Below are 27,120 nucleotides of genomic sequence, written 5' to 3'. Positions count from 1 at the left end.
TATAAAAAAATCAGTGTAAAATAATTCAGTGTATACAAATTAATTGTATAAAAATTCAGTGTAAAATAAATTCAGTGTATAAAAATTCAGTGTACAAAAATTCAGTGTAAAATCATTCAGTGTATATAAAATCAGTGTACAATAATTCAGTGTATTAAAAAATCAGTGTGTAGAAAATTAAGTGTATAAAAAATTAGTGTATAAAATTGAGTGTAAAGAAAAATCTAATGTATAAAAATTAATTGTAACCAAATTCAGTGTGTGCAAATTCAGTGTATAAAAAATTAGTGTATAAAATTGAGTGTAAAGAAAAATCTAATGTATAAAAAAATAATTGTAAACAAATTCAGTGTATACAAATTCAGTGTATACAATTTTAGAGTGAAAAAAAAACAGTGTAAAATTATTCAGTGTATAAACATTCAGGTTATAAAAGTTTAGTGTATAAAAGTTCAGTGTATAAAAATTAAATGTATAAAAATTCTGTGTTTAAAAATTTAGTGTATACAATTTTAGAGTAAAAAAAATCAGTGTAAAATTATTCAGTGTATAAAAGTTTAGTATATAAAAGTTCAGTGTATAAAAGTTTAGTGTATAAAAGTTCAGTGTAAAAAAAAAATTTGCTGCTTCAAAAAGCAAGACTCACTTTTGGTAAATAAGACAGAAGCAATCGATCCTGTCTCAGAATAATAATAATAATGGATTAGATTTTATATCGCGCTTTTCTATTATTAGATACTCAAAGCGCTCACAGAGAAGTGGGAGCCCATCATTCATTCACACCTGGTGGTGGTAAGCTACATTTGTAGCCACAGCTGCCCTGGGGTAGATTGACGAAAGCGAGGCTGCCAGTTTGCGCCTACGGCCCCTCCGACCACCACCTATCATCCATTCATCATTCATTCACCAGTGTGAGCGGCACCGGGGGCAAGGGTGAAGTGTCCTGCCCAAGGACACAACGGCAGCGATTTGGATGTCAAGAGGCGGGGAGCGAACCTGCAACCCTCAGGTTTTTGGCACGGCCGCTCTACCCACTACGCCATACCGCCCCCAAGAAGACAAAGAAGCAGCCAATGAGGGGTCAGGTTTGAGGTCACGTGACACGGGTCTTGCAAAACAGCATAAAAATGGCAGTTCACTGGGCTACCAGATACAACATAATTAACATTTCAATTGATATTTTCAAACTATAGAAATGATTCCAGTGGTTAGAATATGACATACTGACAATTTTGAATAACTGAATTTTGAAACACACATTTTGCTAACAATGTTTTTTTTTTTTTTAAATGAAATGGTCAGTATAATTTGATGCAAAAAAAAATCAATGTCAAAAAATTGAGAGACAAATGAACCTCCATATTTGTTCTTCCATGCAGCGTCCATGCCGACCTCGCTAATAATGTCATTATCATTCCGTTCCATCTCCCCGGCTTGTAACAAACTCTTGGTTTTTCCTTCAAACTGAGGATATTGGAGCATTTTGGCGATGGAAATGGCAAAGAATAGCTTTTGCTGTGCGGAACCGTAGTGCTTGGTGGAACAAAGGACGGAGCGAGCGCCTTTCGCAGCCTCATCAAGGCCTGCCAGCAGACATCACATGGGTGATTCTTGTCTTTGTGTCCCCTGATGAAGGAGTTATTGTTGTGGTGCTGAAGACATCCGGTGTGCTGCACTACCTGCTGTTTATCACCTCACCAGCAAAATGCGATTCCATCAGTTTCCAGCCGCAGCCTTCCACATCCTTTCCCCCCCCCGCTGCCCGCTGCTTCTATTTTTACTCATGCGGGCTCCGAGGGATGGCGAGCGTGACGTGAATGGAAGGTGGAATGGTGGCGACGGCGCTAAGTGGAGCTTCGGTTGATGTCCGTCTCGCCCGTGACGTGATGATAATCGCTTAGGGCTGGGCGATACGGCTGATAACTGTATAAGTGTTTTGTATCGGTCGATATCGATAACTATTGATATTTGTTATGACCTATCGAAAATACAAATCAGGAAAATACAAATATCTACCTTCTTCTGTTTATAATGTCCTCAGCTATCAAGGCAGAAAGGAAATGTTAAAAAGCGTTAAAAAAACAATGTAAACAAAATATCACATTGAACACTTAACAAGAAGTCCTTAAAATTAAAGAATATGTGAGAAATGCTTCATAAAGTGTAAAAAAAATAGTGCAAAGTGTGAAAATGCAAACAGAGAAACCTGAGAAGAACTATTTTCTGCAGGTTTAGTGGCAGGAAGTTACAGCTGTGCTCTAAAGGGTGAGCGCGGTATTAGCGGTGTTGGTGGGGGACCAGCGCAATGCATAATTTACTAGGGGTGAACAAAAGAATTGATTCACATCCGAAGCGCGATTCTTATTCAAACGGATTCCAAATCGATTCATAATTTTCAAAAATAGATAATAAAAAAAAAAGTATATATATATATATATATATATATATATATATATATATATATATATATATTCTCATCAGGGGCAGCAGAACCCTGATGAGAATGCAGATGTTGGCGTTTATAACATTTAATAAAATCCCCCGACGAGCAAGGAACCCTGCGAAACAGGCTTGTAGGGATGATATAGCCTCTGTGCTGTTTCCTGACCTAACGTATCTACCCCGGTATTGAGCACTGTATTGACACACAATTGAGGGACAGTGGAGCTCATACTCCAACAGGCTCCTTCAGCTTCGGTCCCACAGTGTTCGATTCAAGAACTCCTTAATTCCACACTCCATCCAGCTGTATAATCACTCACCATACAACAATAGATGATATCTGCCTATTACCTGACACCTGACATTTTAGCTACCTCTCTTTGTTTATAATGTATATTTTCTGCTGGATCTACTCTCTATTTTATGCTGCAGCTGTTACATATACTGTAATATTGTACATTGTAATTGTTATATCTTGTATATATGATACAAACATATAATATATCAGTATATATCCTATACTGTACATACAGTATATCATGTAAATATTACATATACCGGTATGTTATATTTTATATTGCTTTTAGTCTATTTTATACCTGCATTGTCCTTTCCATCTTTTCCATCATTTGTAACTGAGCTACTGTGTGGAACAATTTCCCTTGTGAATCATTAAAGTTTGTCTAAGTCTAAGTCTATAAACCACAGAAACCTGAACTATATATGTATATATATTTTTTTTTTTCTCAATAAGAATACATTTTTTATTTACATTTTTTTCTCCATGCAGTCAGAGGGAGCTTTCCTAACCTGTAACCTGTTTTGATAACATTTTATTCGAATGATTATACCAAATAATACATCGCAAGAATCGGTTTGAACCGAGAATTGTGATGAATCAAGAATTGACTCTGAATCGAATCCTCACCCCAGGAATAGTAATTGAATCCAATTGTTAGGTGCCCAAAGATTACCACTACTATAATTTACAGACCACAGTGGTCTGACTCCGGTCCGTTAGTTAAACATCCCAAAAACTGCCATACTGTCCATGTGTCTTTTCCTCTTTCATCCACAATTGTTTAAATGTTGACTTTCTCTTCTCACTCCATGCATATGATCAATCAAACTTGATGGTTGATACTAATTTATGGATTTTTCTTCACCAGAAAAAAAATATATTATTAAAAAAAACCCAGTGTGATTTAAGGTTTGTGCTATGACAACATCTTTTATACAAATTTGCTCACTGCAGGTGCTACAGTTTATTTCCATGTAGAGCTTTCAACAACCGGAACTACAAGTGCCGTTCCGTCTTCTAGCCATCTAACTATCTAACATCGTAACTACTCATATGGATTCTTCATTCTTCAACGTTTCTACGTTTTACAATATAACCAAAACAATTCTTACTTACTAAACCGTTCCATGTGGTGATGTCTGTAGGAGTGTTTTCATGCATATTTGTACCTAGTATAATAATCAATAATCAAACTAGCGTCGTTAACATGAGCTAATATGCTAACATGTTTACAAGTGTCTGTGTTAGTATTATTAACTTACAATGGCATTCTTTTTGTATTGTTTCAGTTTCACAAATTTACCAAAACGTGACTGTGGAGTTATTGAGTCTGTTTAGCTCATGGGCACCTTAAAGTTTTTTCCACTGGGCAGCACACTGGAAAATGAAAGAATGCGTGGGGGCCATTTTTATATGTGACACGGGCTTCAAAGAAAATTAGCTGGGGGGCCGCTAATGGTCACCCTTTATTTTCGAAAGTTGCTTTTAAATGGACGATGAGGAAGTGACTGGAGTTGACCTGGGCAAATGTTGTCAATTCACCTCAATTTTGGTGAATATTCAAGGTCTCAGTCATTAAAATGTTAAAAAGTAGTCACATATTGATGTTGTTTTTTTTTTACTTTCAACGCCTAAATATCTATAGATCAACTTCAGATCTATATGTTTCGTGTTTGTTTTTTTTGTGGTTTGTTTTAAGCCGTTTTTCTCAAAACCCCTAAAAGGAAAATACAAAATATGCAATATTTTCTCCCCAAAAATGTTAAAAGTGGAATATTTCATGTGAAGTAATTCGACATTCGTGACAACATTGATTTTGGTAAAAAAAAATAAAAAATTTTAAATGGCAGTTTGAAATAAGTTCTCAGGGATCCAAAAAGCCCCCACTCATAATGGTGTTAAAAAATAGGCCAGATAATAATATGTTATATTTATATTCAGGGCTTAAATCTGTAGATTTTCTTCAGATCTATGCATCAACTATACCTTTGTATTATTCTTTGAACATATACTACTTGTATGTATTTCCCCATTCACTACACTATATATTTTTTATAATAATAAACTTTTTTCTTCCCGACATGTCGTAGTTCGAGTACCGATTGATTGACAGAAATAACCAATCCCAGACCAATCCATAAGTTATTGTGCCTAAATCCAGTCAACCAAGGAAGGCACCACGCAATGTCAACCAATCAGAAGCAACCTAAGGCGGGTCTTTGCGTCTCTCTTTCACACACACCTCATTGTTGTCAACTTGGCGACTTTCTCGCTAAATCAACTCCCCTTACTGACTTTCTTTCTCAAAAGTGACTAGCGACAAATCTCGTGACTTTTTTGGATGTTTTGGAGACAGTTATCGGCCAAGGCCTAAAATTCACCCAAAACTAATGTAAAGTATCAAACAACAGAAGAATAAGTTATTATTACATTTGAACAGAGGTGTGGATAGAACATGTTTAAACAGAAAGTAAGCAGATATTAAAGGGGAACATTATCACCAGACCTATGTAAGCATCAATATATACCTTAAAGTTGCAGAAAAAAGACCATATATTTTTTTAACCGATTTCCGAACTCTAAATGGGTGAATTTTGGCGAATTAAACACCTTTCTAATATTCGCTCTCGGAGCGATGACGTCACAACGTGACGTCACATCGGGAAGCAATCCGCCATTTTCTCAAACACCGAGTCAAATCAGCTCTGTTATTTTCCGTTTTTTCAACTGTTTTCCGTACCTTGGAGACATCATGCCTCGTCGGTGTGTTGTCGGAGGGTGTAACAACACGAACAGGGACGGATTCAAGTTGCACCAGTGGCCCAAAGATGCGAAAGTGGCAAGAAATTGGACGTTTGCTCCGCACACTTTACCGACGAAAGCTATGCTACGACAGAGATGGCAAGAATGTGTGGATATCCTGCGACACTCAAAGCAGATAAATTCCAACGATAAAGTCAAAGAAATTTGCCGCCAGACCCCCATTGAATCTGCCGGAGTGTGTGAGCAATTCAGGGACAAAGGACCTCGGTAGCACGGCAAGCAATGGCGACAGTTTGTTCCTAAACCCCCTGGATGTCTTGGCTCACATCGACCCTAGCTTCCCTGGCCTGCTGACATCAACTCCAAAACTGGACAGATCAGCTTTCAGGAAAAGAGCGCGGATGAGGGTATGTCTACAGAATATATTAATTGATGAAAATTGGGCTGTCTGCACTCTCAAAGTGCATGTTGTTGCCAAATGTATTTCATATGCTGTAAACCTAGTTCATAGTTGTTAGTTTCCTTTAATGCCAAACAAACACATACCAATCGTTGGTTAGAAGGCGATCGCCGAATTCGTCCTCGCTTGCTCCCGTGTCGCTGGCTGTCGTGTCGTTTTCGTCGGTTTCGCTTGCATACGGTTCAAACCGATATGGCTCAATAGCTTCAGTTTCTTCTTCAATTTCGTTTTCGCTACCTGCCTCCACACTACAACCATCCGTTTCAATACATGCGTAATCTGTTGAATCGTTTATGCCGCTGAAATCCGAGTTTGAATTCGAGCTAATGTCGCTATAGCTTGCTGTTCTTTCCGCCATGTTTGTTTGTGTTGGCTTCACTATGTGACGTCACAGGAAAATGGACGGGTGTTTATAACGATGGTTAAAATCAGGCACTTTGAAGCTTTTTTTAGGGATATTGCGTGATGGGTAAAATTTTGAAAAAAACTTCGAAAAATATAATAAGCCACTGGGAACTGATTTTTAATGGTTTTAACCCTTCTGAAATTGTGATAATGTTCCCCTTTAACAGTAAATGAACAAGTAGATTAATAATCCATCATAATGTTGACAAAATAATAGAATGACAGATGACACAATATGTTACTACATACGTCAGCAGACAATTAGGAGCCTTTGTTTACTTACTTACAGACAAGTTGTCTAGTATGTTTTAGTATATTTTATTTAATGCATACATTCTTACTAGATTGCAATAAGAAACGTATCTTTAATGTATCGTAAGTTTTTAATGACATTTTGTTGTGGTGCCCTTTATTTTGAAAAGTATCGAAATACAATTTGGTACCGGTACCAAAATACTGGTGTCGGGACAACCCTAGTCCCAGGTCAGGTTGCATTCACATTAGACATTGCATTATTTTGTATCATGAACGGCCACTAAAAAGATCGGATTTGACCAAAAAAAAATCATTACATCAGCGTGTAAAGGAGGACTATTATCACAGTATGGTTGACAACGACACCAGTAATGCTCTTGTACTTGTGAGTACTGACCTCCTGCCCCGACAGGTAGTACGCCGCCAGCAAGCCTCCGATGAAGCGGATGTTGACCTCAAACACGGACACCTCGGCATTCTGGGAAAACAGAAAAACACAATGCAAGTCATTCAAGATCAGGGGTTCTTCAGCTTTTTCCACCCGGTGGCCCAACTTTTCCACTACAGAGGAACCCGGGGCCTAGTCAAATATTCGTACCGAATTAGTAATCTTACTCTTAATCGTGTTTCAATAAAGATATCTAACCTACTTACAGTTTATCGGAATAAACCTTGCGATGCAAGCGTGTGTTCATCACAAAGATTATTTTCAGGAGGATTACCAAAATAATAATACAATATGTAAATGTAAAAACAGTCCCACTGTTATTTTTACAGTAAAATACTGCTAACTGATCTGCATGTTTTTGTTGTTGTTTTTACAGTAAATAGAAAAACAGTATCACAGTAAAAAAATTTTTTTAAAAGTCAGCTAAATTGGCAGAATTTTACTGCCAAAAAACTGTGGTTCTGTTTTTCCATTTTCAATAATACGTAATAATACCATAAAATTCATGGTGAAAAAAAAAAAAAAAAAAGGAAATGGAATAAAACCGTATTAAAAGTTTTTTTAACGGTAAAAAATGGCACTTAAGTTGGGCAGAATTTTACTGTACAAAAACTGGTTCTGTTTTACCATTTACAGTAAAACTTTAAACTGTAAATGGAAAAACGTTACCACAGTTTTTTAACGGTAAAAAAAAAAAAAAGGCAGCTAAGTTAGCAGAAGTTTACAGTTAAAAAAAAGGTGGTTCTGTTTTTACATTTTCAGTAATAGGTGGTAAAAAAAAACACCGTAAAATTTATGGGGGAAAAAACTGTAAATAGAAAAAAAACGTACCACAGGTTTTTTTTTTAACGATTAAAAACATGACACTTAAGTTGCCAGAATTTTACTGTAAAAAAAACGGTGGTTCTGTTTTTACATTTACAGGAATATGCGATTAAAAAACCCCCAAAAACAGTCAAACGGAATGGAAAAAAACGGTACCGCAGGTTTTTTTTTACGATATAAAAAGGCAGATGTGTTGGCAGAATTTGGTTTTTCATTTACAGGAATACGTAGTTAAAAAAATAAAAACGTTGTAAGGCAGTGCCTTCAAGGTTTATTGGCGCTCTGTACTTCTCCGTACGTCCGTGTACGCAGCGGCATTTGAAAAAGTCATAAATTTTACTTTTTGAAACCCATCCATCCATCCATTTTCTACCGCTTATTCCCTTTGGGGTCGCGGGGGGCGCTGGAGCCTATCTCAGCTACAATCGGGCGGAAGGCGGGGTACACCCTGGACAAGTCGCCACCTCATCGCAGGACCAACACAGATAGACAGACAACATTCACACTCACATACACACACTAGGGCCAATTTAGTGTTGCCAATCAACTTATCCCCAGGTGCATGTCTTTGGAGGTGGGAGGAAGCCGGAGTACCCGGGGGGAACCCACGCAGTCACGGGGAGGACATGCAAACTCCACACAGAAAGATCCCGAGCCCGGGATTGAACCCAAGACTACTCAGGACCTTCGTATTGTGAGGCAGATGCACTAACCCCTCTGCCACCGTGAAGCCAATACCGATAATTTCCGATATTACATTTTAAAGCATTTATCGGCCGATAATATCGGCAGTCCGATATTATCGGACATCTCTAATAAATATATTTAAATATAATAAATATTATCACAATTTCAGAAGGGTTAAAAATTTTAACCATCGTTATAAACACCCGTCCATTTTCCTGTGACGTCACATAGTGAAGCCAACACAAACAAACATGGCGCATAGAACAGCAAGCTATAGCGACATTAGCTCGGATTCAGACTCGGATTTCAGCGGCTTAAGCGATTCAACAGATTACGAATGTATTGAAACGGATGGTTGTAGTGTGGAGTCAGGTAGCGAAAACGAAATTGAAGAAAAAACTGAAGCTATTGAGCCATATCTGTTTGAACCGTATGCAAGCGAAAACGACGAAAACGACACGACAGCCAGCGACACGGGAGAAAGCGAGGACGAATTCGGCGATCGCCTTCTAACCAACGATTGGTAGGTGTTTGTTTGGCATTAAAGGAAACTAACAACTATGAACTAGGTTTACAGCATATGAAATACATTTGGCAACAACATGCACTTTGAGAGTGCAGACAGCCCAATTTTCTTCAATTAATATATTCTGTAGACATACCCTCATCCACTCTCTTTTCATGAAAGGTGATCTGTCCAGTTTTGGAGTTGATGTCAGCAGGCCAGGGAAGCTAGGGTCGATATTCTTCTCTTGATCATCTTCGGTGGCATAAGGGACAGTGTGAGCCAAGACATCCAGGGGGTTTAGCTCGCTTGTCTGCGGGAACAAACTGCCGCCATTGCTTGCCGTGCTCCAGAGGTCCTTTGTCCCTGAATTGCTCCCACACTCCGGCAGATTCAATGGGGGTCTGGCGGCAGATTTCTTTGACTTTATCGTTGGAAATGCATCTGCTTTGAGTGTCGCAGGATATCCACACATTCTTGCCATCTCTGTCGTAGCATAGCTTTCGTCGGTAAACTGTGCGGAACAAACGTCCAATTTCTTGCCACTTTTGCATCTTTGGGCCACTGGTGCAACTTGAATCCGTCCCTGTTCGTGTTGTTACACCCTCCGACAACACACCGACGAGGCATGATGTCTCCAAGGTACGGAAAACAGTCGAAAAAACGGAAAATAACAGAGCTGATTTGACTCGGTGTTTGAGAAAATGGCGGATTGCTTCCCGATGTGACGTCACAATTTAGAGTTCGGAAATCGGTTAAAAAACTATATGGTCTTTTTTCTGCAACATCAAGGTATATATTGACGCTTAAATAGGTCTGGTGATAATGTTCCCTTTTAATACATATATTAATGAATATAATTAAATATAATACATATATTATTAATACATTTACCAGGAAAAGATAAATACTTATATTATGTGCGGGCTATATAAAATGATGTGGCGGGCCAGATCTGGCCCCCGGGCCTTGATTTTGACACCAGCGGTTTTACTGTATAATAAATCGTACATGAATCAAATAGAATACTGTAAATTATAACGGGATGACCTCATTTCCCCTTTTAGTCACGTGTCACCTGAGTGTCACCATCGCAAATTTAATGGAGAAATCCTTCCTCTAATGGAACCAAAGCTGATTATAGCTGGAGGCTGTTAAAAGTGTGTGTGTATGTGTGTGTGTGTGTGTGTGTGTGTGTGTGTGTCGAGGGAGGTGAGCCCCCAATTACCGTGCTTGCAAAGCACAGCGAAACTTGAGCGTAATCGCAACTAATTTGTCTGTTTATGACACGGCTGTTGCAGCAAACACGTCACCATGGCGCCGCGTCAGCATTTTGCCAAACAAGCCGTGGAAACTCCCGACACGGCCCAGGCGTCTCCGGGGGAACCCAACGTTCCTCGTTTTACATTGATGGGCCTCTGGAGGGAAAGGTAAGCGGAGAACGGGCGCAATGAGCGAGACGGGGTGTGGCGTCTGGACTCTGCTTAGCTTGTCAGAGGTCTGACGCAGACGGGAGAAGAACACCTCACACATTGATCGCCGCGTCTCCGCTTACCCGGCGAGGAAACCGAATGCTTCTGCTGGGACAACACTTGTCCAGGTCAGCTCCAGTCACTTCCTCATCGTCCAGTCAAAAGCTACTTTCGAAAATAAAGGCCCCGAGCTAATTTTCTTTAAAGCCCGTGTCACAACCCTTAGCATTGTAATATTAGCATGCTAGCATAAACCTCAGCGTCAAATATTTTGTTGTTGGCGAATGCTACCTGTTAGCATTCTAACAATAGTACCCTAGCTTTGTTTTGCTAACTTTGCAGGTATGCACCGAAGCGTCAAATATTTCATTTGTTGACCAATGCTAACTGTTAGCATTCTAACGTTAGTACGCTAGCTTTTTTTGTTAACTTTGCAGGTGTGCACCTCGGCGTCAAATACTTTGTTGTTGGCGAGTGCTACCTGTTAGCATGCTAACCTTAGCATTCTACCTTTTTTTTTTTTTTTAAAACACATTTCTCATGTACACACTTCAGAGTAACATTTAATATTTGATGCATATTAACATGCTAACATTAGCATGCTAGATTTTTATCTATTTTTTTAGCCAGATATTTTAATATTTTACTAATGCTAACAGTGAGCATGCTACAGTGTTGCTAAGTGCTAAACAAGATATACAAACTATCAACATAATAAAACATTCACTTACTGTACAATGTCTGCTCTCAAGGCTTGTGTTTTAAATGATACCTGTTAGCATGCTAACATTAGCATTCTATCTTAATTTTTTTTTTGCAATTTTTTAAAACACATTTCTCATGTACACACCTCAGAGTAATATATTTTAATATTTGACGCATGTTAACATGCTAACATTAGCCTGCTAGATTTGTATCTAATTTTTGAGCCAGATATTTTGATATTTTACTAATACTAACAGTGAGCATGCTACAGTACTCCTAAGTGCTAAACAAGATATACAAACTATTAACATAATAAAACATTCACTTACTGTACAATGTCTGCTCTCAAGACTTGTGTTGTAAATGATACATGTTAGCATGCTAACATTAAAAAAAACAAAAAAACTCAGATTTATATAGCGCTTTTCTAAGTACCCAAAGTCGCTTTACATGTAGAACCCATCAATCATTCACACCTGGTGGTGGTAAGCTACTTTCATAGCCACAGCTGCCCTGGGGTAGACTGACGGAAGCGTGGCTGCAATTTGCGCCAACGGCCCCTCCGACCACCACCTATCATTCATCATTCAGTTCACCGGTGTGAGTGGCACCGGGGGCAAAGGGTGAAGTGTCCCGCCCAAGGACACAACGGCAGCGATTTTGGATGGTAAGAGGCGGGGAGCGAACCTGCAACCCTCAGGTTTCTGGCACGGTTGCTCTACCCACTACGCCATGCCACCCCATAACATTAGCATTCTATCTTCTTTTTTTAGCAATTTTTTAAAACAAATTTCTCATTTACACACCTCAGAGTAATACATTTTAATATTTGATGCATGTTAACATTCTAACATTAGCCTGCTAGATTTGTATCTAATTTTTGAGCCAGATATTTTGATATTTTACTAATACTAACAGTGAGCATGCTACAGTACTCCTAAGTGCAAAACAAGATATACAAACTATCAACATAATAAAACATTCACTTACTGTACAATGTCTGCTCTCAAGACTTGTGTTGTAAATGATACATGTTAGCATGCTAACCTTAGCATTCTATCTTCTTTTTTTATTTATTTTTTAAAACAAATTTCTCATGTACACACCTCAGAGTATTACATTTTAATATTTGACGCATGTTAACATGCTAACATTAGCATGCTAGATTTTTATCTCACTTTTGAGACAGATATTTTGGTATTTCACTAATGCTAACTGTGAGCATCCTACAGTGTTGCTAAGTGCTAAACAAGATATATAAACTATCAACATAATAAAACCTTCACTTACTGTACAATGTCTGCTCTCAAGGCTGATGTTTTAAATGATACCTGTTAGCATGCTAACCTTAGCATTCTATGTTCTTTTTTTATTTATTTTTTAAAACAAATTTCTCATGTACACACCTCAGAGTATTACATTTTAATATTTGACACATGTTAACATGCTAACATTAGCATGCTAGATTTTTATCTCACTTTTGAGACAGATATTTTGGTATTTCACTAATGCTAACTGTGAGCATGCTACAGTGTTGCTAAGCGCTAAACAAGATATATAAACTATCAACATAATAAAACATTCACTTACTGTACAATGTCTGCTCTCAAGACTTGTGTTTTAAATTATACCTGTTAGCATGCTAACCTTAGCATTGTATCTTCTTCTTTCTTTTTTTGTTTTTTTTAGCAATTTTTGAATGCAAATTTGTAATGTACACACCTCAGAGTAATACATTTGAATATTTGACGCATGTTACAGTAAGCATGTTAACATGTTTCGAGCCAGATATTTTGGTATTTCACTAATGCTAACTGTGCGCATGCTACAGTATTGTTAGCATGTTAGCAAAGCACTGTAAGCATGCGACCTTTTTGGTGTACAAACGCTGGGCATTTATAGGCAGGCCTGGTTCCGCCTCCCCGCAGCCACAATCCACCTCGAGTTCAAACGGACTGGCGCGCTGAGGCGGTTGCCATAGCGACCGGAAGCCGTGTAACCCCGCCTCCCACTCCCTCCTTGAGCGCGGAGATAGCGGCGCGAAGCGACAGATGGCGGCTGCGACGTGCGTCTTTAAATCAAACAGTGCGGCAAAGTAGGGCGACATTAAAGGCCTTCTAAGGTTGTGAATAATGAAGCTGCTGCAAAGCGTGCAAACTGTGCAAATTGGAAAGAAGGAAAATTGATAACACTTTGTCCTTTTTTCTTTCCCTATTACAAGCTTGTTCATATTTAGGTGTCTTTGCTTGGGGCCAGCGTGAGCACATTTGCTTTCTTCGCCACTGCCTGAAGAGAAGGTGTTTTAAAACAGTGGTCCCCAACCACCGGGGACCACTAATAATAATAAGGTGTTAATTCCACGACTGTATATATCAGTATCGGTTGATATCGGTATCGGTAATTAAAGGGGAACATTATCACCAGACCTATGTAAGCGTCAATATATACCTTGATGTTGCAGGAAAAAGACCATATATTTTTTTAACCGATTTCCGAACTCTAAATGGGTGAATTTTGGCGAATTAAACGCCTTTCTAATATTTGCTCTCGGAGCGATGACGTCACAAACACCGAGTCAAATCAGCTCTGTTATTTTCCGTTTTTTCGACTGTTTTCCGTACCTTGGAGACATCATGCCTCGTCGGTGTGTTGTCGGAGGGTGTAACAACACGAACAGTGCACCAGTGGCCCAAAGATGCGAAAGTGGCAAGAAATTGGACGTTTGTTCCGCATACTTTACCGACGAAAGCTATGCTACGACAGATATGGCAAGAATGTGTGGATATCCTGCGACACTCAAAGCAGATGCATTTCCAACGATAAAGTCAAAGAAATCTGCCTGCCAGACCCCCATTGAATCTGCCAGAGTGTGTGAGCAATTCAGGGACAAAGGACCTCGGTAGCACGGCTAGCAATGGCGGCAGTTTGTTCCCGCAGACGAGCGAGCTATCGACCCTAGCTTCCCTGGCCTGCTGACATCAACTCCAAAACTGGACAGATCAGCTTTCAGGAAGAGAACGCGGATGAGGGTATGTCTACAGAATATATTAATTGATGAAAATTGGGCTGTCTGCACTCTCAAAGTGCATGTTGTTGCCAAATGTATTTCATATGCTGTAAACCTAGTTCATAGTTGTTAGTTTCCTTTAATGCCAAACAAACACATACCAATCGTTGGTTAGAAGGCGATCGCCGAATTCGTCCTCGCTTTCTCCCGTGTCGCTGGCTGTCGTGTCGTTTTCGTCGTTTTCGCTTGCATACGGTTCAAACCGATATGGCTCAATAGCTTCAGTTTCTTCTTCAATTTCATTTTCGCTACCTGCCTCCACACTACAACCATCCGTTTCAATACATGCGTAATCTGTTGAATCGCTTAAGCCGCTGAAATCCGAGTCTGAATCCGAGCTAATGTCGCTATAAACTTGCTGTTCTATCCGCCATGTTTGTTTGTATCGGCATCACTATGTGACGTCACAGGAAAATGGACGGGTGTTTATAACGATGGTTAAAATCAGGCACTTTGAAGCTTTTTTTTAGGGATATTGCGTGATGGGTAAAATTTTGAAAAAAACTTCGAAAAATATAATAAGCCACTGGGAACTGATTTTTAATGGTTTTAACCATTCTGAAATTGTGATAATGTTCCCCTTTAAGAGTTGGACAATATCGGAATATCGGTAAAAAATACATTATCGGACAGCTCTAGTTATCACGTTTTTTTTTTTAAATTTTTATTGACATCCAGCATCAGACATTCCTATCCATTACATCATATTTGCATACATCATACATCTATTGTCTGCTCAAAATGTCTAAATATACTTTTGTTTATATCCCAACAATGCCACCCCTTCCCCAAGAGAAAAAAATAAAAACAATTAATTAAAAAAAAAGAAAAACAGCAAAAAAAAACAACGAATAATAATATTAACAAGTAAAAAAAATGTTTCAAAAACATTTGTTCACGGAAACTTTTTTTACGGTTTTCGGCCGGTGGCCAGATTTTTGCAGTCCAATGCGGTCCCAAAGTCTAAAGAGTATTAATTAGAGGTAGGCAAGATGTTTGTGGTGTGAGCTAATACCTCATGCATGTAAGAGCATTAGACTAATCCCAGCAGCCCAGCTCTTCATCTTGTCAACCTGAGCTTCCCGTCGAGGCTGCCTCTCTCCTCCCATCAACGTCTCCGCTCCGAGTCAAGCACAATCTCATCCTCCTGTCACTCCTATTGATTTTGCTCAGGCTATTCACTTTCCTCGCAGGTTTCATGCTCAGAGCTGCTCTTGCGACAGACGCTAAACTCCGCCTCTCCCTTGTCATCTGTGTCGGGGTGAGCCGCTATCTGCCATCGCTGACTCAGCGGGAGAACTGACCCGACCAGGCGGGCAGAGAGCAAAACGACAGGATGCACGCGAGGCAGGAATTCAGAGCGCGAAAGATGAGGAGTAGAGAAGGCGGACAAAGTAAAACAACTTGCACTGAGCCTAGTCTATAAAATCCGCTACACCTCACTGATACCGAAGTACATGTCAAACTACTTCCTTAACGCAAATGACCGCCATAACCACAACACCAGGGGGAGCTACACTAACCACGTTAAACCCAGATTCGTGGAGTTATTGAGTCTGTTTAGCTGATTGGAAAGCTAGCTTCGTCCATGACGATGACTTCTGTTTTGTTTGTCAGGTTATAGACATCGTTTGGAAACAATTAAGGTATATAACAAGCGGTAGAAAATGGATGGATGGAACTAAACAATTATTAAATATTTTTGTGTAAATAACTAATTTTACAACGTATGTATCTGCGGCTTATAGTCCGGTGCGGCTAATATATGGGGAAAAGTTTCTCCTAAAATTTAGTTGGCGCGGCTTATATACCGGTGCGCTCTATAGTCCGGAAAATACGGTACTGTGCTTTAACTAAAAAACTGTATAAACTATATAATGATGTAACAATAAACAGTATTAATACTAACCCCTGTAAAACTCCCAAAGGTTAGTATTACCATTTTAAATGAAAATGATCAATGACATCACATGGACAAAGATAAAACCTTCTGGAGGAAAGTTCTGTGGTCAGATGAAACAAAAATGTTGCTGTTTGGCCACAATACCCAGCAATATGTTTGGAGAAGAAAAGGTAAGGCCTTTAATCCCACGAACACCATCCTACCGTCAAGCATGGTGGTGGTAGTATTATGCTCTCGGCCTGTTTTGCTGCCAATGGAACTGGTGCTTTACAGAGAGTAAATGGGACAATGAAAAAGGAGGATTACCTCCAAATTCTTCAGGACAACCTAAAATCATCAGCCCGGAGGTTGGGTCTTGGGCGCAGTTGGGTGTTCCAACAGGACAATGACCCCAAACACACGTCAAATGTGGTAAAGGAATGGCTAAATCAGGCTAGAATTAACGTTTTAGAATGGCCTTCCCAAAGTCCTGACTTAAACCTGTGGACAATGCTGAAGAAACAAGTCCATGTCAGAAAACCAACAAATTTAGCTGAACTGCACCAATTTTGTTAAGAGGAGTGGTCAAAAATTCAACCAGATAGCTTGTGGATGGCTACCAAAAGTGCCTTATTGCAGTGAAACTTGCCAAGGGACATGTAACCAAATATTAACATTGCTGTATGTATACTTTTGACCGAGCAGATTTGCTCACAATTTCAGTAGACCCATAATAAATTCATAAAAGAACCAAACTTCAGGAATGTTTTTTGTGACCAACAGTATGTGCTCCAATCACTTAATCACAAAAAAATAAGAATTGTAGAAATTATTGGAAACTCAAGACAGCCATGACATTATGTTCTTTACTGTATGTAAACTTTTGACCACGACTGTACATGTCACTTTTTAATTTTTAATAAATTTGCTGAAAAACAAACAAAAAAATATTTTCACATTGACATTATTGGGTATTGTGTGTAGAATTTTGAGGACTAAAATTTTAACAATATTGCGATTATAATAACTGTGCTAATTCTGGTCACAAAATAGTTGAATATCGTTGCATCCTTCACACTAACACTTGGCCATCACTCCAGCAGCACCGAGAGCGGACTCCGTCAAACTACCTCTGGGTATTGACTCAGAAATGTAACAATAAAATACAACTGGAGAGAAGTTATCATAATCTGCTCATTTTTTAAATGTTCCAATAAAAATGAGATTTGATTTTTACAAACAATGAATATTTATTAACAGACACTAAATAACCGGGAATTGGTACCGTATGGGTTCAAATGTGAGAGGTAGCCATCTGTAATGTTGATGGTAAATAATGTAGTCAGGAGCCATGTTTATAGGCTAGGTAGAAAAAAGGGTGTTAGCAGACAGAGATAGTTTTTTGAGTAAGAGTGTTTTTGCACATTTTTTGTTTTTATCATTGAGGGTTTTTCGTTGCGTTTGATGTAGTTTGCGCTGGAGGTAGCAGCAGATTGCATCAACTCTGTTCTCTTTAATGTCTCTTAAGTTCTTTACTGTTGCCACCGTGTTTTTGCCTTGTTCTCTGTGGACTCTTTGAGCCTGCACTGCAACCGCACGGCTTGGATGTGCGCCTGAAAGAGCGGCGGCAGATCAAAGTCGCTGCTGAGATTTTCATCGTTGTTAAAATCAAACTAGTTCCCTTGCGGATCGATAAAGTTTGTCGAAGTGAGTCCAAGACGTGTCTCTTACCTGCACGCCAACCAGAAGCTGACAAGGTCTCGGGTTCAGGGGAAAACGCCAGTTCTGACTGAACGATTGTTGGGAGAAGTGGAGTGCCGTGTGCCTGGCGACCCTTTATATCTCCCTTATATCTACCTATACGTAACCATGGTAACAGGACATCTGCTGATGGGAGCAAGCGTCGCTCTGGTGTATCAACAAATTGGAAGATGCTGGCGGACAATCAAAGTACCCTGAAGCTGCCAAAAATGATTGGAGGATGCGGGCAGAACTTTGACCTATTGTGATTTTGGACTAAACTGCAAACTGGACAACATCTTGAAGACGCCTTTTGCTCTGCATGGCGAAGTACGATGAATTATGACAATTAGAGTGAAACGTTTCAATATGTGTGTCAGAAAATTTGTATTTAAATTATCAAAAAACTTTCCGTTCTGAGTTCTCAATGAACAGACAAGAAGCGGTCTTTGTTGCACCAAGCCAAACGCTTGGAAGATTCCGCTGTGGACGATGGAATGAGACGGGAGGGGTCATCCATTGTCCTCGAAAACCTGCCCTAGCTGGATCCAGGACAAGCCGAAGCCCGAGGAATCTTCTTCTTTTGTCTTCAATGTGACCGAAAACAATGACTGTTTACATACTCCCCATTCCTGCTGAGACAGGTGTTGTTGCGTAAACATTGAATATCTAAATAAAAGAGGAGACGTAAACCTTTTTCGTCAGAGCGTGGTGCAGGACTGTACAGAGAGTGCAGTGGCCATGTCTCTCCTCAATATTGAGTCCAAATTGAATTCTGTCTGTTTGATTCCTTGTCTTTTGTCTTGTTTAATAGATGTCATCAGTGTTTGAACCTGACAATGTGTTTTTAAAGGGGAACATTATCACAATTTCAGAAGGGTTAAAACCATTAAAAATCAGTTCCCAGTGGCTTATTTTATTTTTCGAAGTTTTTTTCAAAATTTTACCCATCACGCAATATCCCTAAAAAAAGCTTCAAAGTGCCTGATTTTAACCATCGTTATATACACCCGTCCATTTTCCTGTGACGTCACACAGTGATGCCAACACAAACAAACATGGCGGATAGAACAGCAAGCTATAGCGACATTAGCTCGGATTCAGACTCGGATTTCAGCGGCTTAAGCGATTCAACAGATTACGCATGTATTGAAACGGATGGTTGTAGTGTGGAGGCAGGTAGCGAAAACGAAATTGAAGAAGAAACTGAAGCTATTGAGCCATATCGGTTTGAACCGTATGCAAGCGAAACCGACGAAAACGACACGACAGCCAGCGACACGGGAGAAAGCGAGGACGAATTCGGCGATCGCCTTCTAACCAACGATTGGTATGTGTTTGTTTGGCATTAAAGGAAACTAACAACTATGAACTAGGTTTACAACATATGAAATACATTTGGCAACAACATGCACTTTGAAAGTGCAGACAGCCCATTTCAGGCGCACTAAGAACATATATTTTTCCACGATTTCAGCACTCAGGTTAACCATACCTAAATAGACACAAAATACTGCATTACACAAGACTACCGGAATGTACTCGAATGATTGAAAAAAAATAAATGTTTTTAAGCTAAATTATTGGTAAACACAGTTTATGTATAATAATTTATGTAAAATGTACATTTGGCAACAACATGCACTTTGAGAGTGCAGACAGCCCAATTTTCATCAATTAATATATTCTGTAGACATACCCGCATCCGCTCTCTTTTCCTGAAAGCTGATCTGTCCAGTCCAGTTGGAAATGCATCTGCTTTGAGTGTCGCAGGATATCCACACATTCTTGCCATCTCTGTCGTAGCATAGCTTTTGTCGGTAAAGTGTGCGGAACAAACGTCCAATTTCTTGCCATTTTTGCATCTTTGGGCCACTGGTGCAACTTGAATCCGTCCCTGTTCGTGTTGTTACACCCTCCGACAACACACCGACGAGGCATGATGTCTCCAAGGTACGGAAAACAGTCGAAAAAAACGGAAAATAACAGAGCTGATTTGACTCGGTGTTTGTAATGTGTTTGAGAAAATGGCGGATTGCTTCCCGATGTGTCTAATAGAAAGGCGTTTAATTCGCCAAAATTCACCCATTTAGAGTTCGGAAATCGGTTAAAAAAATATATGGTCTTTTTTCTGCAACATCAAGGTATATATTGACGCTTACATAGGTCTGGTGATAATGTTCCCCTTTAATGACGCCATACGGGCGACGTTGACGTTCAATCAAGCAGGTTTGTCAAAGCTTGAATGACCAAAGACAAACTCCCATGCTAGCTTTTCATGTTTCTGGACATTTTCCTCCTCATTCCCCGCTTTGCTGCGCCTTACCCTAGTCCAGACCTGGGCATTCTGCGGCCCACATCCGGCCCTTTGTGCGTCCCTGTCCAGCTCGCGTGAGGCCAATCATAAATTACAAAATACATTTTAAAAAGTATCTATGTCGAGTGTGCAATACAACGATGCTGCTTTTTTTTTTTAAAGCGCTATTTGTATTACTTCGGTGTGGACGTATGCACGTGCATGATTGTGAGTGAATGTGAACAGCGGCAATCACAAATTACAAAATAAATTTAAAAAAACATCTATGTCGTGCGTGCAATACAACTGTGCTGCTTTTATTTTGAAAAGTGTAATTTATGGACGTATGTCCGTGTGTAACCTGTGAGTGAAGGTGCACAGCGACAAGTGATGCCCGGATAACTGCAGACTTTCAAATCACGGAGGAGCTGGCAGCCATGCAGTCAATTAAAGGGGAACATTATCACCAGACCTATGTAAGCGTCAATATATACCTTGATGTTGCAGAAAAAAGACCATATTTTTTTTAACCGATTTCCGAACTCTAAATGGGTGAATTTTGGCGAATTAAACGCCTTTCTAATATTCGCTCTCGGAGCGATGACGTCACAACATGGCGTCACATCGGGAAGCAATCCGCCATTTTCTCAAACACCGAGTCAAATCAGCTCTGTTATTTTCCGTTTTTTCGACTGTTTTCCGTACCTTGGAGACATGCCTCGTCGGTGTGTTGTCGGAGGGTGTAACAACACGAACAGGGACGGATTCAAGTTGCACCAGTGGCACAAAGATGCCAAAGTGGCAAGAAATTGGACGTTTGTTCCGCACACTTTACCGACGAAAGCTATGCTACGACAGAGATGGCAAGAATGTGTGGATATCCTGCGACACTCAAAGCAGATGCATTTCCAACGATAAAGTCAAAGAAATCTGCCGCCAGACCCCCATTGAATCTGCCGGAGTGTGTGAGCAATTCAGGGACAAAGGACCTCGGTAGCACGACAAGCAATGGCGGCAGTTTCTTCCCGCAGACGAGCGAGCTAAACCCCCTGGATGTCTTGGCTTACACCGTCCCTTATGCCACCGAAGATGATCAAGAGAAGAATTTGCCTGCGGACATCAACTCCAAAACTGGACAGATCAGCTTTCAGGAAAAGAGCGCGGATGAGGGTATGTCTACAGAATATATTAATTGATGAAAATTGGGCTGTCTGCACTCTCAAAGTGCATGTTGTTGCCAAATGTATTTCATATGCTGTAAACCTAGTTCATAGTTGTTAGTTTCCTTTAATGCCAAACAAACACATACCAATCGTTGGTTAGAAGGCGATCACCAAATTCGTCCTCGCTTTCTCCCGTGTCGCTGGCTGTCGTGTCGTTTCCGCCGGTTTCGCTTGCATACGGTTCAAACCGATATGGCTCAACAGCTTCAGTTTCTTCTTCAATTTCGTTTTCGCTACCTGCCTCCACACTACAACCATCCGTTTCAATACATGCGTAATCTGTGGAATCGCTTAAGCCGCCGAAATCCGAGTCTGAATCCGAGCTAATGTCGCTATAGCTTGCTGTTCTATGCGCCATGTTTGTTTGAGTTGGCTTCACTATGTGACGTCACAGGAAAATGGACGGGTGTATATAATGATGGTTAAAATCAGGCACTTCGAAGCTTTTTTTTAGGGATATTGCGTGATGGGAAAATTAAAAAAAAAACTTCGAAAAATAAAATAAGCCACTTGGAACTGATTTTTAATGGTTTTAACCCTTCTGAAATTGTGATAATGTTCCCCTTTAAAGAGACAGTCACAGGTAATGACTTGTTCACATAGGTAAATGCGTGTTTGGACATGTTAGGACTGAAATGGGACAAGCTGGCCGTGTGACAACAGATCATATGGGGAAAAATGTTGGACTTTTAAAGAGGATGCAGGATAAAGTGACAGAAATTAACCCTGTGCAGAAATTGACATTTTTGCATTGTATTACACATCAGGAAGTGTTGTGTAAGACAGTGTTAAAAATAAAACCATCAAAAGCAATTTGCTTTTGTATAAAGGTAAGTTAGGTTAAATTAAATTATTATTATTAATTATTATTATTATTATTATTATTTATGTTAAGGTATATCAAAAATAATATTGAGCAAAATTGAATTGAAATGTTGTCGATGTGGCCCTCCAGCAGTGCTCGGGTTGCTCATGCGGCCCCTGGTAAAAATGAATTGCCCACCCCTGCCCTAGTCAGTCAAGCCCAGCTAACTTGGATGATGCAACCAAAGCAAGGCCGCTATGACACGGTTGGCGCTTGCCAACCTCATCCAAGTAGCCAAGTATTCCCCAACGCATGTAAGTCAGACATACGCACCACGCCGAAGTCCAGGTTCTGTTCGATCCACTCCTGTCCGTCCTTGAACTCCTCGTGCAGGCCCATGATGTACAGGGTGTCCAGGGCGTCCACGATGGTCGCACCGAGCTGGGAATTACCTGCACCAGACAAAAACACGGGAGAATTAGATGTGCGGGTCGGAAACGAGTGAGAAGAAAACGCTTAATATTTAAGTCATCTCGTCTAACAATTTAGTCCTCGTGTGATTTATGCTGTATTGCTTCTCTTCACTGCATCGGACAGTTTTGTGTCTCAAAGTTACGACTCCTTTATAGCCCTCTGATTAAATCCTCCAGCCCTACGGAGATAGCTCTGCTTGGTTCTTCTTACTTTCCTGGAAGAACTGTTGTGATTGTAGAGATCACTGATTGTTAGGGTGTCAAAAAAAAAGAAAGATTTTCATATCAATTGCGATTCTTAATCAATTCATAAAAATCAAAAAATGACTTCATCTGTCCTGTCCAGCCACTCGCACAAATCATATAGTTGGTGTAGATGATCTATATCTGCTGTACACATTTACTTTAGAAAAGAGAAGTGTTGGATACTTCTCTTGTTGTGTTGTCTTATTTGTTTTTGACTTCGAGTTTCATTCAACAAAACCACTTTTCTTTAAAGTAATATAGAAATTGATCAGATTGATCTATTTTATGGAGGAATGTAGTTAATGATAGAACTGGCACCCAATGTTATTAAAAAAGTATTGATTTTGAATCGACAATTGTTTTGGACACTCGGGTGAAGAGAGGGGCGGAGCTTTCTACCGATCACCACCTGGTGGTGAGTTGGCTGCGATGGTGGGGGAGGATGCTGGACAGACCTGGCAGGCCCAAACGCATTGTGAGGGTTTGCTGGGAACGTCTGGCAGAGTCTCCTGTCAGAGAGAGTTTCAATTCCCACCTCCGGAAGAACTTTGAACATGTCACGAGGGAGGTGCTGGACATTGAGTCCGAGTGGACCATGTTCCGCACCTCTATTGTCGAGGCGGCTGATTGGAGCTGTGGCCGCAAGGTAGTTGGTGGCTGTCGTGGCGGTAATCCTAGAACCCGTTGGTGGACACCGGCGGTGAGGGATGCCGTCAAGCTGAAGAAGGAGTCCTATCGGGTTCTTTTGGCTCATGGGACTCCTGAGGCAGCGGACAGGTACCGACAGGCCAAGCGGTGTGCGGCTTCAGCGGTCGCGGAGGCAAAAACTCGGACATGGGAGGAGTTCGGGGAAGCCATGGAAAACGACTTCCGGACAGCTTCGAAGCGATTCTGGACCACCATCCGCCGCCTCAGGAAGGGGAAGCAGTGCACTACCAACACCGTGTATGGTGCGGATGGTGTTCTGCTGACCTCGACTGCGGAAGTTGTGGATCGGTGGAGGGAATACTTCGAAGACCTCCTCAATCCCACCAACACGTCTTCCTATGAGGAAGCAGTGCCTGGGGAATCTGTGGTGGGCTCTCCTATTTCTGGGGCTGAGGTTGCTGAGGTAGTTAAAAAGCTCCTCGGTGGCAAGGCCCCGGGGGTGGATGAGATCCGCCCGGAGTTCCTTAAGGCTCTGGATGCTGTAGGGCTGTCTTGGTTGACAAGACTCTGCAGCATCGCGTGGACATCGGGGGAAGTACCTCTGGATTGGCAGACCGGGGTGGTGGTTCCTCTCTTTAAAAAGGGGAACCGGAGGGTGTGTTCTAACTATCGTGGGATCACACTCCTCAGCCTTCCCGGTAAGGTCTATTCAGGTGTACTGGAGAGGAGGCTACGCCGGATAGTCGAACCTCGGATTCAGGAGGAACAGTGTGGTTTTCGTCCTGGTCGTGGAACTGTGGACCAGCTCTATACTCTCGGCAGGGTCCTTGAGGGTGCATGGGAGTTTGCCCAACCAGTCTACATGTGCTTTGTGGACTTGGAGAAGGCATTCGACCGTGTCCCTCGGGAAGTCCTGTGGGGAGTGCTCAGAGAGTATGGGGTCTGATTGTGGCGGTCCGCTCCCTGTATGATCAGTGTCAGAGCTTGGTTCGCATTGCCGGCAGTAAGTCGGACACGTTTCCGGTGAGGGTTGGACTCCGCCAAGGCTGCCCTTTGTCACCGATTCTGTTCATAACTTTTATGGACAGAATTTCTAGGCGCAGTCAAGGCGTTGAGGGGATCCAGTTTGGTGGCTGCAGGATTAGGTCTCTGCTTTTTGCAGATGATTTGGTCCTGATGGCTTCATCTGGCCAGGATCTTCAGCTCTCACTGGATCGGTTCGCAGCTGAGTGTGAAGCGACTGGGATGAGAATCAGCACCTCCAAGTCCGAGTCCATGGTTCTCGCCCGGAAAAGGGTGGAGTGCCATCTCCGGGTTGGGGAGGAGATCTTGCCCCAAGTGGAGGAGTTCAAGTACCTCGGAGTCTTGTTCACGAGTGAGGGAAGAGTGGATCGTGAGATCGACAGGCGGATCGGTGCGGCGTCTTCAGTAATGCGGACGCTGTATCGATCCGTTGTGGTGAAGAAGGAGCTGAGCCGGAAGGCAAAGCTCTCAATTTACCGGTCGATCTACGTTCCCATCCTCACCTATGGTCATGAGCTTTGGGTTATGACCGAAAGGACAAGATCACGGGTACAAGCGGCCGAAATGAGTTTCCTCCGCCGGGTGGCGGGGCTCTCCCTTAGAGATAGGGTGAGAAGCTCTGTCATCCGGGGGGAACTCAAAGTAAAGCCGCTGCTCCTCCACATCGAGAGGAGCCAGATGAGGTGGTTCGGGCATCTGGTCAGGATGCCACCCGAGCGCCTCCCTAAGGAGGTGTTTAGGGCATGTCCGACCGGTAGGAGGCCACGAGGGAGACCCAGGACACGTTGGGAAGACTATGTCTCCCGGCTGGCCTGGAAACGCCTCGGGATCCCCCGGGAGGAGCTGGACGAAGTGGCTGGGGAGAGGGAAGTCTGGGCTTCCCTGCTTAGGCTGCTGCCCCAGCGACCCGACCTCGGATAAGCGGAAGAAGATGGATGGATGGATGGAATTGTTTTGAATCTAATCGAAAGGTGCCCAAAGATTCGCAGCACTACTAATTGTTGTCTTTTGTATTTATCTTTTGGGCAAAGGCTCTCCAAATGGATTTTGTTTGTGATTGATGCTGTTTTACTGACTTTCCCAATGTTTAACCAAAACATTCCTGTTCACAATCAGATAATCTGTTTCACCCTCGCCCCTCCTCCTCGGTCTCCACATTCCCAAGGCAGATATAAGGGTCTGGAAGTTTCTTTGTCTCTCTCTCGCGCTTCCTTTCTTCTTTCAGTGACATTATTTAAAGGCCTCAAATAAAGACTTAAAAAACCTTCGCTTTCTTTTTTTTACTGAATGTGGAAAAGCATCTGTAAGAAATGTCGCAAAGCCAGAATGTTTGAGGAACCCCAGGGCACCTCCTTCCACCCACACCCTCGGAATATGTCTCCTAGCAACAGATGCAAGCACACCGAGAGAATAGGTTTGATGCAGTAGGTTGTTGTTCAGTGTCAAATAGAAGGGGGGTCCATTCACAGGGATTAAAGTACCCAGGTGACAGAACACGTGTATGTGCGAATATGACGTTTAGATTGCCTACACCAGGGGTGTCAAACTCATTTTAGCTCAGGGGCCACATGGAGGAAAATCTATTCCCAGGTGGACCAGACTGGTAAAATCATGGCATTAAAACTTACAAAGACAACTTCAGATTGTTTTCTTTGTTTTACTTTGGCCAAAAATAAAACAAACACATTCTGAAAATGTACAAATCACAAATAATCCTTTTGATTAGAGATGTCCGATAATGGCTTTTTTGCCGATATCCGATATTCCGATATTGTCTCGGAATATCTCTTAATTATATCTCTTAAGTAACTCTTAATTAACGATTCCGATATCAACCGATACCGATATATACAGTCGTGGACACATTATTATGCCTAATTTTGTTGTGATGCCCCGCTGGATGCATTAAACAATGTAACAAGGTTTTCCAAAAGAAATCAACTCAAGTTATGGAAAAAAATGCCAACATGGCACTGCCATATTTATTATTGAAGTCACAAAGGGCATTATTTTTTTTAACATGCCTCAAAACAGCAGCTTGGAATTTGAGACATGCTCTCCCTGAGAGCATGTCAAAGCTTAACCTATTGTTACTATAACAATCTACAAGGTTAATGTAGGTTGCTTCTCTTTCTCCCCCTCCATTTTTCTGCATTCTTTCGTATCTCAAGTTATCATTACGTATATGTATTGTTGCATTTAAACAACTGTATTGTTGATAATAAAGGTAAATTATTGGTATTGTTCATTATCAATAGCGCTATTTCTATTGGTATTTGTATTGATCCATTTGTAGTGTAATAATGCTCATTGTCATTTCTGTAATATTTTTTATTTTTCGCTAACTGCTTATTTGCTATTACTTTTACCATCATATTTGTACATGCCGTATTTGCTGATGTTGCTCTATTGTTGTTGTTGTTGTTGTTTGCTGTTGTTGTTTTTGTCT

General features: G+C 41.0%; 1 protein-coding gene across 1 annotated transcript in view; it reads right to left on the bottom strand.

The window, feature by feature from the left end:
- man1a2 (mannosidase, alpha, class 1A, member 2) overlaps positions 1-27,120 on the bottom strand; it is a 178,349-nt gene that overhangs the window by 45,612 nt on the left and 105,617 nt on the right. Inside the window, exons 5-6 of the mRNA XM_061970882.2 lie at positions 22,615-22,733; positions 7,024-7,104 (exon numbers count right to left, since the gene is read on the bottom strand). Of these exons, the coding sequence (XP_061826866.1) occupies positions 7,024-7,104; positions 22,615-22,733 (200 nt within the window). The remainder of the gene's footprint in view (positions 1-7,023; positions 7,105-22,614; positions 22,734-27,120) is intronic.

Source organism: Nerophis lumbriciformis, linkage group LG13 (genome assembly GCF_033978685.3).
Source record: "Nerophis lumbriciformis linkage group LG13, RoL_Nlum_v2.1, whole genome shotgun sequence".
NCBI lineage: Eukaryota > Metazoa > Chordata > Actinopteri > Syngnathiformes > Syngnathidae > Nerophis > Nerophis lumbriciformis.
Note: the sequence above shows the minus strand (reverse complement) of the source record. Positions and strands in the feature narration are given on the sequence as shown.